Genomic DNA, 13,134 nt, shown 5'->3' on the forward strand with positions numbered 1-13,134 from the left:
TCCTGGATACTAGTCAAGTTCTTAACCCACCCAGCCACAAAAGGAACTCCCCCAAAAAATTACCAAAAAAAAAAAAAAAAAAGCCAGAGGACTCAAATAGACATTTTCCCAAGATAGATAAGTAGTCAACAAGCACACGAAAGGATGTTCAACATCGCTAATCATTAGGGAAATGTACATCAAACCACTCACACTCATAAAAGAGATAGGTAATCACAAGTGCCGACAAGGGTGCGGAGAAATTAAAACCCTTGTGCGTGGCTGGAGGAAATGCAAAATGGTACTGCTGCTATGAAAAACATGGCAGTTCCTCAAAAATTAAATAGAATTACTATGGGATGCCGCCATTCTACTCCTGGGTACACACCCAAAGAATTTAGAGACTAGAACAGATTATTTGTTCATTCACGTTGACAGCAGCATTACTGGATATGGGGGGTAATTTGATTATAGCATCTGTCGTCCCACTGACTGCCAGAGTTGAGAGCTCGCCTGGCTGGCTAATGGGTGTCCTCTTCCTCCCCTCACCATATGCATTCCCCATCCTTGCTCAAGCTGCAAGCTCAAAGAGGACAATGTTCCCAGAGAGAGGAAGGCCACCACAACCAGATGTGTTCCCCTGCTGAAACTTCCAAACAAGTTCTCAAGGTCCACAGCGACATTATTCACAACACCCATAAGGTAGAAGTGACCCAACTGAGCAGTGAACAAAATGTGGTAAATACACACAACAGAGTACAACTCAGTCTTAAAAAGAAAAAGAAAAAAGAAGAAGGAGGAAATTATGGCACATGCTACAATGCAGGTAACTTTGTAGACATTATGCTAAGTTAAATAAACCAGTCACAAAAGAACAAATGTTATATGGGTCCACTTGCATGAGGAACCTAGCACAGTCAAATTCACAGACACAGAAAGAAAATGATGGTTGCAGGACTGGGGGAAGGGGGAAATGGGTAGTTTAGTGTTTATGGGCATAGTTCCAGTTTGGGAAGATGGATGGTGGTAACAGGTGGAGAACAATGTGTAAAGACAGAGAAATATACATGTAAAAATGGCTAAATTGTTCATTATGTACACTTTAATTTTTTTAAAATTCAAAAACCACTGCCTTTAAAAAAAAGGAATCAGTTCTGGAATCAGTTCTGGGAAAGGGGGAGCCGCAGAGCTCTGATCCATTATGTAGCTCTACAGGCAGGGATGTGCTCCACAGCCCAGTTTGAAAATTGTTACATTTGAAGTAAGTGGTAAAAATGAAACACTGGGAGTTCCCGTCGTGGCGCAGGGGTTAACGAATCTGACTAGGAACCATGAGGATGCGGGTTCGATCCCTGCCCTTGCTCAGTGGGTTAACGATCCGGCGTTGCCGTGAGCTGTGGTGTAGGTTGCAGACGCGGCTCAGATCCCGAGTTGCTGTGGCTACAGCTCCGATTGGACCCCTAGCCTGGGAACCTCCATATGCCGCGGGAGCGGCCCAAGAAATAGCAACAAAAACAACAACAACAAAAAAGACAAAAAAAAAATGAAACACTGGCTCAGGAAGTACTGTTTACGAAGCTAAAAAGCACAGGGCTAAGACTTCTTTAAAACCAGATCACACACTTTTATACAGTCATAGAACTACATCTTAGCTAAATACCTTTGCCTCCTCTGCCATTTTTTTCTCTTCATCCACCTCTTCAGTCTTTGCTGAATCTTCGCTTTGGAGTTTTCTTCTCTTCTGCTTGGGAGCCATGAAGCCCTGGAGAAATTTCTTTATGACACTGGCTTGAAGGGCAATCACACACTCACCAAAATCCTTCAATTTCTCCAGTGAGATCACCTATAGAAAATGATTTAAAAACCAGACTGAGTGGGAGTTCCCACTGTGGCACAGCGGGTTAAAGATCCTGGTATTTCTGCAACTACAGCTTGGATTCAGTCGCTGGCCTAGGAACTTCCAGATGCCGTGGATGCAGCCAAAAGAAAAAAGAAAAAGAAAAACAGACTGAGTGAAAGGCCAAGAGAATGAAAGCAGACTATCCCTCAATTAAATTCAAATCAATCTAGACCCAACAGACCCAAACTGGCTCGGTAACATTAACTGGGTTCCTCAGCTCAGTGGATGGTTTGTTTATGCATTTAAAGCAGCCGACTACCTGGATTTCCCTGATGAAGGAATCCATGGGATGCTGAAAAATAAATTCGTCCTTAAGGAAGTTAAAGAGATTTATTCATCCAACTCAATGACTGAATGTCTTCTAGGCACAAATGACAGTCTCAGTACAAAGAAAAACTGAGAAGAAAAGTAAAAATTTACCAACCTACTGGCCTACAAACTATATGCCAGGTAATACATTTTACCTACCTGATATCTCATCTAAGCCTCACATTTATTTTATGGATGAGGAAATAGAGGCTACGTCACTCTGATTCCAGATCATGCTCTTAAAGACTGAAACTGCTTTCTCAGTCACACAACATATGCCAACTGAAAAATACCATTTTATAAACTACAAAGGAATGATGATAATCCAGTGTTAGAAAGGTGTGGGCCAGGGTTTGGTAAGAAGTAGGCAACTGATAAATATTTTTTGTTAAATACACAAAAAAAGTAATTGTAGTATTGGAAACTGGCAAAATCCTCTCAGTTGAATAATTCCTTAAAAAAAACTACTGAGAACAATAAAGATATTTAAATCCTTTTTTCCCAGGGAATGTACCAAGAATTTATAACCAGACTGATGAAAAAAAGTTTTATATATATATATATATAAGATATATATATAATTTTCTAATCCTAATAAGCAAAAAGAAAGAAAGAAAAAGGTCTGACAATAAAAGACATCATGTCTAGTGGTTATGGAACCAGTGTTGTCACTGCTATAGCCTAGAAACTTCTGCATGCCTCAGGTGGGGCCAAAAAAAAAAAAAAAGCAAGGATTTATCATATTGAGTCCATGGATTATTATGAACCCCAAGTGACATAACAACTAAAAGAAGTGAGGAGTTCCCTTTGTGGCTCAGTGGTTAACTAATCCAACTAGGATCCATGAGGATGTAGGTTTGATCCCTGGCCTCACTCATTGGGTTAAGGATCCGGCAGTGCTGTGAGCTGTAGTGTAGGTCGCAACATAACTTGGATCTGGCACTGCTGTGGCGGTGGTGTAGGCTGGCAGGTGAAGCTCCAATTCAACCCCTAGCCTGGGAACCTCCATATGCCATGGGTTTGGCCTGAAAAAAGCAAAAAAACAAAACAAAACAAGAACTAAAAGAAATGACAGAAGGGGGAGGGGCACAACTGCTCATAAAAACCACACAACTGGAGTTCCCGTCGTGGCTCAGTGGAAACAAATTTGACTAGTATCCATGAGAATGCAGGTTCAATCCCTGGCCTCGCTCAGTAGGTTAAGGATCCGGCGTTGCCGTGAGCTGTGGTGTAGGTCGAAGACGTGGCCCAGATACTGAGTTGCTATGGCTGTGGTGTAGGCCGGCAGCTAGAGATCTGATTTGACCCCTAGCCTGGGAACCTCTATATGCTACAGGTGCAGCCCTAAAAAGATAAATAAATAGATACCACACAACTATTAACACACTGTTATAATACATATGAACAATTTTAAGACTCACAAATATTAGTATGTTTTGAGTTATGTGGGCTTTACTATTTAAAAGCAACCAAAAAATATTTACAGTAATAACTGATTGACAGTGGTCTCTAATCTCTTCTCCAGCTTTGATACCTAAACGCATCTCATGGGGGGCACAGGGTCTCTTGAACTATTACACCTATACCATTTATGTGTCCTTCTGAGCAGTAAAGGACAGGACTATGTATGGGCCTTGAAATGTACCCATTTAACAGCCGAGTGTTGCCCATCACAAGCATTATTAACTCCACTGAGCTGGTTAGGTTTAGGCAAAGGACAAAAGCAGGATACACAAATGTTTCATTCCCTAAAGCCAGGCATCACATGGGAATAAGTATGTTAAATAATGTTATATGATGAAGACTCCAGGACCAGTTTTCATTCAACTTAACAGAAAGGCTCTTTTGAACCAAGGTTTTGAGCCAACTATTAGGTTTTTCTGGATACCAGTAAAAGATGGCAAAGGAAAAATATCATACGTACATAGAGAATTTAGGGTTCTACATGTGTCTTTTAAGAAAAACCCAAATATATGATTTCCAGAGTTATCTAAGGAAGTCATGGACAGTATCAGGGAACAAGTCCAAACTGAGTTTCCACAGATTTCAAAGGTGTATTCCTTATGTTCTTACCCGAGCTTCAAATTCTGATGTTTCTTCCACATAACCAAGTCCTCCCTTCTGCAACCTTGTTGCAACTTCAATGAGATCACTACGAAGAAAGTTTAAAAGCTCCTGGTTGCCATCACAGGATTTTAGACCCAAATTTGGCTTCCGGGCCAGATGAATAGAATGAATAATGTCCTGGTACCTAGAAAAGTTGGGATGAGGGAGAATAAATAAACTTTTAAAAATGTTCTATAAATTTCAATTATTTCAATGACATGTTCTATTTCTAAAGAAGACTTATTTAGATTCTTTTCATCTCGTGAATTTTTTTATTTTTATTTTTGGCTGTGCCTGCAGCATGAGGAAGTTCCTAGGCCAGGGATCAAACCTGTGCCACAGCAGCGACCTGAGCCACTGCAGTGACAACCCCGGAGCCTTAACCTGCTGCACCTCAAAAGAGCTCCTCTTTCTCATTTTCTTGTTGTTTCTTTTTTCTTCTTACAGCTGCACCTGCTGCACATGGAATTTCCCAGGCTAGGGGTTGAATTAGAGCTGCTGCTGGGGCCTACATCACAGCCACAACACCACAGGATCCGAGCCTCATCTGTGACCTGCGCCGTAGCTTGCATCAACACTGGATCCTAAACTCACTGAGTGAGGCTAGGGATCAAACCTGCATCCTTACGGAGACAATGTCAGGTCCTTAACCCACTGAGCCGCAATGAGAACTCCCTCTTATTTTTAATAGTCTCATGTTTCTTGCACAAAATCTCAAATTTCTCTTATTCTTGATTCATTTAAAAAACACACTTCTGGAGTTCCCGTCGTGGCGCAGTGGTTAACGAATCCGACTAGGAACCACGAGGTTGCGGGTTCGGTCCCTGCCCTTGCTCAGTGGGTTAACGATCCGGCGTTGCCATGAGCTGTGGTGTAGGTTGCAGACGCGGCTCAGATCCCGCGTTGCTGTGGCTCTGGCGTAGGCCGGTGGCTACAGCTCCGATTCAACCCCTAGCCTGGGAACCTCCATATGCCGTGGGAGCAGCCCAAGAAATAGCAACAACAACAACAACAAAAAAGACCAAAAAAAAAAAAAACCAAACACACTTCTTTTATTCTGTATATGATAACTGCAGTTATCTGAAGTGTGTTTCTTTACTTAACTCTCACTCATTGTACCTATTTGTTTTAATACAAATTTCTTAAAACTTTGTGGAAGTTTTGTGACACCTGGTATGAGGTTACGCTCCCCTGGAGGGAAAGTGCATTTGCCAGCCTGCCAAATTAATTGCCAGAAATTGCTACCAACCTGAAACAGCTTTAAATCATCTGCCTGGAATTCTTCGCGACACGGAAAAAAACACGAGTTTGCCCTGAAAACCCACACAAGGACCTGCAAAGTTCACTCACACAAAAGGTCACAGCAGTAGAGACTCTAGAGTCTGGTAAGACTCTCTGCCTTGGATGGCCAGAAGCTTCACTGTTGGCTTCTTATACCAAATTAAAAAACTAATGCTCGAAGTCATCAAAGCTGGGTACTATGTTCCCTTTTCAATTTTTTTTTTTTTCCTTTTCCAGTCACACCCAAGGCATGAGGAAGTTCCCGGGCCGGGGATCGAATCCAAGCCTGCTGCACCACAGGGGGAACTCCTTCATTCTTAATAATAATTCTTGGAGTTCCCGTCGTGGAGCAGTGGTTAACAAATCCAAATAGGAACCATGAGGTTGTGGGTTTGATCCCTGGCCTTAGGTTAAGGATCTGGTGTTGCTGTGAGCTGTGGTTCCCGCATTTCTGTGGCTCGGGTATAGGCTGGTGGCTACAGCTCCAATTAGACCCCTAGCCTGGGAACCTCCATATGCCACGGGAGCGGCCCTAGAAAAGGCAAAAAGAAAAAAAAATAATAATAAAAAATAAAAAATAAAAAAATAATAATTCTTAATATTCTCCTCTGAATACAACTCCTCGTGTCCCACTGGTTTTCTCAAAAAGGAGTATACTTTCATTGCCTTCTAGATACTACCTAATTTCCCTTTTTATTTCTTTTTGGCCACACGCTCAGCAAATGGAAGTTCCTGAGCCTGGGACTGAATCTGAAACACAGCAGCAACAAAGCCAGATTCTTAGCCCACTGTGCCCGGCTGGGAATAAAACCTGTGCTTCAGCACTGATCCAAGCCAGTACAGAGACAACATGAGGTAACTTAACCTGCTTCACCACAGCAAGAAATCCATCTTTAATTTTCTAATTTTTTTTTTTTTTTTTTTGCTGCCCAACGGCAGATAGAGTTCCCAGGCCACAGCTACACACCACCAGATCCTCTAACCCACTGTGCTGGGCCAGGGACTGAACCTCTGTCCCACCACTCCAGAGACGCTGCCGACCCCATTATGACACAGCAGAACTATTTTTTTTTTTTTTTTTTTTACTGTATCCGCAGCACTGAAGTTCCCAGACAAGGGATCAAACTCTTGCCACACCACAACCTAAGACACTACAGTAACGATGACAGATTCTTAACCCACTGCACAAGAGAACTCCAGTTTCCCTTTAATTTTCTTCTTTGATAGAAGTTTCACCTAGGAATACACTGAACTTACTACCTATTAAGACCTTTGTGGTCATCTTTGAAGAATTTATTTCTAATTTTACTGCAATCTGATCAGAGAATGTATCCTGAAACTCGCTTTTTGAATCTGTTGAAATTGTTTCCATGACTAAGCATAAGCATATAACAAAAAAATTTATTTCCAACTGGCCTGGTATCCTCCTGTACACTAAAAATTCTTTTAACTGAGACGTTACTGAATGCACACTCTTTTCTAAAATATCCCCCATTGTTTTATATCTTTTCTTGAAAAGAGCATACATGTTTTTATTTTATAAACTTAAGCCTCAACTGGTTCATGATACATTATCCTATCCCCTTGGCCACCCTCAGAGGAAATAATTCAAATAATCAACAAGAGCGAAATAAATTGGGGTAGATTCACAAATATTACAGATTCATGGAATATTATGTAGAAAGGAAAATGATGGAGTTTGGTTATGAACACGGATGGCTCTTTAATAAAAGTCTCAAAATAAGTCTCAAAGACTACATACTGATTGATAGCCTTTTAAAAAGTTCAAACCAAGCAAAGTAAGACAAGGCTTTTTGTTTTTCTTAAATGTCTAACAAAACCAGAAAAACATTTTATTTTTAAATGTGACAAGGAGTTCCTGCCATGGTTCAGTGGTTAATGAATCCAACTAGGAACCATGAGGTGGCGGGTTCGATCCCTGCCCTTGCTCAGTGGGTTAAGGATCCAGCGTTGCCGTGAGCTGTAGTGTAGGTGGCAGATGCAGCTCAGATCCCGAGTTGCTGTGTGGCTCGGGATAAATAATTAACAAATAAATAAATAAAGTGTGACAGTCTCTCTCATATTTCAGTGGAAGCACCTGATTGTTCACATTCAGTGAACAAAACAAGTCCTTTCAACACATGTGCCTATCAGAAAGTTCCCAGCCAGGGATTGAACCCATACCACAGCAGTGACAATACCGAATCCCCAGCCCGCTGCCTTTCTTAATTTGCCTAGTCATATCTGTAAGACAGCATGGTTCTAAATACAATTTTAATTAATTTACACATTAAACAGTAGACTAAAACCAGTCACTCTAAAAAGCCTGGCAAAGCTGCACAGTGTGCACTGAAAAGTATTTTCCTTCTCTCTTCAGTTAAACCTAAACTGAAGTATGAAAACATGCACTCTGGAGTTCCTGTCGTAGTGCAACAGAAACGAATCTGACTAGGAACCACGAGGTTGCAGGTTCGATCCCTGGCCTCGCTCAGGGGGTTAAGGATCCAGCGTTGCCATGAGTGAGTTAAAGATCTTGGCGTTACTGAGTCACAGACACGGCTTGGACTTGGTGTTGCTGTGGCTGTGGCATAGGCCGGCAGCAATAGCTCCATTAGATCCCTAGCCTGGGAACCTCCATATGCCATGGGTGCAACCCTAAAAGGACAAAAGACCAAAAAAAAAAGCATGCAATCAGATATTAAAGGTGGCCTTAAGCCAGAATCTATCCTGGCTTTGACACAAACAATGGCTAGAAGAGGATAGAGACTAGCAAATCTACATGGCACTGATAATGATGCTAATTTAGTAGACAGTTGGGGGTTTTTTTGGAGATATAATTCATATAACACTAAACTCATCATTTTAAAGCATATACTTGGCAGTGGTTTTCATGTTGTAGAACCATCAAACTACCTAATTCCAGGAGTTCCCGTTACAGCTCAGTGGAAACAAAATCAGGTTAGATATGGGTTCAATCCCTGCCCTCAATTAGTGGGTCAGGGATCCGGCATTGCCAAGAGTTATGGTGTAGGGTGTAGATGTGGCTTGGATTCAGAGTTGCTGCGGCTGTAGCGTAAGCCAACAGCTGTATCTCCAATTCGACCCCTAGCCTGGGAACTTCTATGTGACGTGAGTGTAGCCCTAAAAAGCAAAATAAACAAACAAACAAAACAAAACAAAAAAACCCAAAAACATGAAACTACCTAATTCCAAAGCATATTCATCACCCCTTAAAAAAAAATCCTTATCTATTAGCAATTACTCCCAATTCTTCCTATCCCCCCAATCTCCTGGCAACCACTAATCTATTTTCTGATTACAAATCTGCCTATTGTGGGAGTTGCCATTTGGCTCAGCGGTAACAGACCCGACTAGTAACCATGGGGATGCAGGTTCAATGCCTGGCTGCACTCAGTGGGTCAAGGATCCTGGGTTGCCATGAGTTGTGTGGTAGGTCAAAGATGAGGCTCGGATCCCTCATTGCTGCGGCTGTGGTGTAGGCCGGCAGCTACAGCTCCGAAAAAAACTGCCTGATGTGGATGTCTCACATAAATAAGCCTGTGGCCTTTCATGTCTGCCTTGACTTAGGACATTGTTCTCTAGGTTCATCCATGTTGTAACGTATTTCGGTACACTGTCCTTTTTAAGACTAAACTTATGAATATAACCACACTTCAATTATCCATCCATCAGTTGATAAATATTTGGGTTTTTTCATTTTTTTGGCTATTTTAGAAACTGACATACTTCTGAATACCAACTGAGGTGGAACTGCATTTGCAAGGCTGCCTAACTACAATGAGGCTCTCAGCCTGGTATATGTCGGGCTGGTCAATAAATTAATTCTGCTACTCCACATATGCATGGTTTAAAAAAGCATACGTGGAGTTCCCGTCATGGCACAGTGGTTAATGAATCCAAATAGGAACCATGAGGTTGCGGGTTCGATCCCTGCCCTTGCTCAGTGGGTTAAGGATCCAGCATTGCCATGAGCTGTAGTGTAGGTGGCAGATGCAGCTTGGACCCCAAGTTGCTGTGGCTCTGGCGTAGGCCGGCGGCTACAGCTCCGATTCGACCCCTAGCCTGGGACCCTCCATATGCCACAGGAAGCAGCCCTAGAAAAGGCAAAAAGACTAATAAATAAATAAATAAATAAATAAATACAAATAAAAAAGCATACTTTTCCAAATAAGCGTAAGGTGTCAATACCGTACAAGACCTTCTACTTTAATAGCTTTTATGGATAAAATATGAGAAGCAAGATGAAAACCCTTACCTCTTCTCTAGTCTCTCTTTAAGCTGACTTTCTCTTATTCCCTGAGGGTGAAGGCAGTTTAGCAACTCATCCAGCTCCTTTTGACTATCACATAAAAACCTGTAAGGGCAAAAAAAAATTTTTTTAAAAATCAAATACTAGGAAAGGGATATGGAGTTGGTGGTAGGAGTTGAGAAAGCAGAATTCCAACTTTGCTCGGAAGTAGAATAATTTACTATTTCCATCAGACCTAATATTAACTTTATCTTAAGACATTGGAGCCAGTGCTTCCTATTAAAATGTTGTATGTGACAAATTATAAAGTTAATAGGCACACTTGTCCATACCCCTTTTCAATGAGTAAACTTACATGCAAAAATAAAAGATAAAAAGGTCACTAAACTAAAGCTGATCACAGCTAAAGCAGTTAATGTAACTGCAAAGTAAAAGAGACCCTTCTCAAAACCTAGCTCCCTGGCTAAAAGCAGAAGAGGCACAAAGGAAGATTAATGGCTATGTTTACAATGTTTTTATTCTTTAATGAAGATGAAAATCCTAAATACTTCTATTCCCAAGGAGAATGAAAGGCTTTTCCAATGATATGTAAGATCTATCATACATTATATAAAGTTACATCAAAAAGAAAAAATAAAATTCTAAACCTTATGCAGTATATTCTTATCAAAAAATCAAATCTGTTTTTAAAGCAATGAGCTTACATATCCAAGAAATCAAAATCATGCAAAACACTCTTAGAAAATCACTAACACACTGGTGTCAGTATATTAACTATTTTAACATTGAAAAAGAAAAGAAAGAGCAACCAGATGAATGCTCACATTACCATAGGTTCTGTCCTTGTTTGGGTACAGTGGTCTCTACAGCAATTTCTGTTGCTGGTCCATGTTGTGTGTTCATGTTTACATTTTTGCCTAGGTTTGCCTTCTTGGCTGAGAAAAATTTATACATTAGGCTGAATACAGTAAATGCTCAATTCCTAGTTTCAAATCTAAGCAGTACACAGTGCAAATTTAACAAGTAACAACACAAATGATGCCCATTAAATATAACGACATGTAGGAATTCCCATTGTGGCTTAGCAGTAACGAACCCAACTAGTATCCATGAGGACTCGGGTTCAATCCCTGGCCTTGCTTAGTGGGTTAAGGATCCAGAATCAACACGAGCTGTGGTGTAGGCTGGCAGCTACACGTCTTATTTGACCCTTAGCCTGGTAATTTCCATATGCCGCAGGTACGGCTCTAAAGAGACTGAATAAATAAATCCGAATGTATAACAGATGCTAATTTTTCTTAAACATCTTACATACAGCACATTATCTGAGATAGTTGCTCTCTATACAGTTGAACAGTTGTATAGGTCAAAGTTTGGGTATCATAAATTAGAATGGAGAGAGATGACTAAATAACTGAGCGAATATACAATCTGCTCCTTGTTGATGTTAAGCACAAGGGCATCTGTGGTGAAGGAGACACAACTGAAATATATAAACCACCATGCACTTTCCCTGGAGGCTTCACTGTCAAACATGATTAGCTTTTGTGTAAATGGCTCCTGTATACTAATATTATGACATCACTACAGATAGCTCCTATTTGAGACCCCTCCTAAAATTACAATTGGTTCTCTCCCCTTTACCCTGCAGCATCTCCTCTGCAATGCTAACAAATAACCTTGTTTAGTCTTTTCAGTCAGGTCGTTTTGAAGAGACCTGCTGTGCTGGAACTAGAAACTATGAAGGAACAGCGTCTCTACCAGGATGCTCTAGAAATGAAGGGATGGGGATGCCAGTCTTCCCTCAGGAGCTGTAACTGGATAGACCTGATTTTTAAAGACGGCCATGAAGCTTTTAAGATATGTTATAAAATCACAGCCCCCCATCCCACTGGAATCTCTCTCAAGTCTGAAGATGCTAACTTTTAGGCCTGTTGTGGCTCAGCGGAAACGAATCTGACTAGCATCCATGAGGACACAGGTTCGATCCCTGACTTTGCTCAGTGGGTTAAGGATCCAACATTGCCATGAGCTGTGGTGTAGGTCACAGACACAGCTTAGATCCTGAGTTGCTGGGGCTGTGGTGCAGGCTGGCAGCTACAGCTCCGACTCGACCCCTAGCCTGGGAACCTCTATAAGCCACCAGTGCAGCCCTAAAAAGAAAAAAAGACCAAAAAAATGTAATTTTTTTAATTAAAAAAATATTTTTCTTGAAACTTTTTTTTTAATTTTTTTTTCTTCCCACCATGGCTCAGCAGTAACAAACCCGACCACAATTGTGGGTTCCATCCCTGGCCTTACTCGTTGGGTTAAGGATCTGGCATTGCTTCGAGCTATGGTGTCAGTTAAAGATGTGGCTCGGATTCTGAATTGCTGTAGCATAAGCTGGCAGCTGCAGCTCCTACTCGACCCCTAGCCTGGGAACTTCCAAATGCCACCCATGAAGCCCTAAAAAGCAAAAATAAAAACAAAGAAACAAAAAACACGCAGTTTAAGAAAGAATACATAGGAGTTCCCATCGTGGCTCAGTGGTTAACAAACCCAACTAGGAACCATGAGGTTGCAGTGGCTGTCGCACAGGCCGGTAGCTATAGCTCCAATTAGACCCCTAGCCTGGGAACCTCCATATGTCACGGGTGCAACCCTGAAAAAGAAAAAAAGAAGAAAAAAAAAGAAAGAATATATATATATACACATAAATATATATATATATTTTAGAAAAGTACTCTTTTTTTTTGGTCTTTTTAGGGTTGCACCTTTGGCATATGGAGGTTCCCAGGCTAGGGGTCTAATCGGAGCTGTAGCTGCCGGCCTACACCAGAGCCACAGCAATGCAAGATCCCAGCAGCGTCTGCAACCTACACCACAGCTCATGGCAACACCAGATCCTTAACCCACTGAGCAAGGCCAGGGATCGAACCGTAACCTCATGGTTCCTAGTTGGGTTCGTTTCCGCTGGGAACGAACTCCCTCTTTTCTATTTATTTTAAAAAGTGAACATATTCATGTAAGCAGAACCCAAATCAAGAAAAAGAACAGTATCAATGCCCACTATGACTCTTCTCAGTCACTTATTCTAGTTAGATATTCACTGTGTTTCTCCTCACTGGAATTTGTTATTTGACATTAAGAACCTTCTATGCCAGGTTTGCTATCTTGTACCACACAGCACATGAAATACTGGCTGGCACATAGGAGATGCTCCATGATATCAAATACATGAATTTTAAAAGCAGAAGACGACATACAACGCCGTTCTTGGCTCCCTTACCTCAATTCCGGCCCTTGA

At 41.3% G+C, this 13,134-nt stretch overlaps 1 protein-coding gene across 1 annotated transcript in view; it reads right to left on the minus strand.

The window, feature by feature from the left end:
- Positions 1 to 13,134, minus strand: part of BAZ1B (bromodomain adjacent to zinc finger domain 1B) — an 83,450-nt gene that overhangs the window by 18,828 nt on the left and 51,488 nt on the right. The window contains 4 exon segments of the mRNA XM_047779849.1: positions 1,640 to 1,822; positions 4,262 to 4,439; positions 9,852 to 9,950; positions 10,675 to 10,780. Coding sequence (XP_047635805.1) covers positions 1,640 to 1,822; positions 4,262 to 4,439; positions 9,852 to 9,950; positions 10,675 to 10,780 — 566 coding nt within the window.

The sequence above is a fragment of the Phacochoerus africanus genome, chromosome 5 (assembly GCF_016906955.1).
Source record: "Phacochoerus africanus isolate WHEZ1 chromosome 5, ROS_Pafr_v1, whole genome shotgun sequence".
In the NCBI taxonomy this organism is placed as follows: domain Eukaryota; kingdom Metazoa; phylum Chordata; class Mammalia; order Artiodactyla; family Suidae; genus Phacochoerus; species Phacochoerus africanus.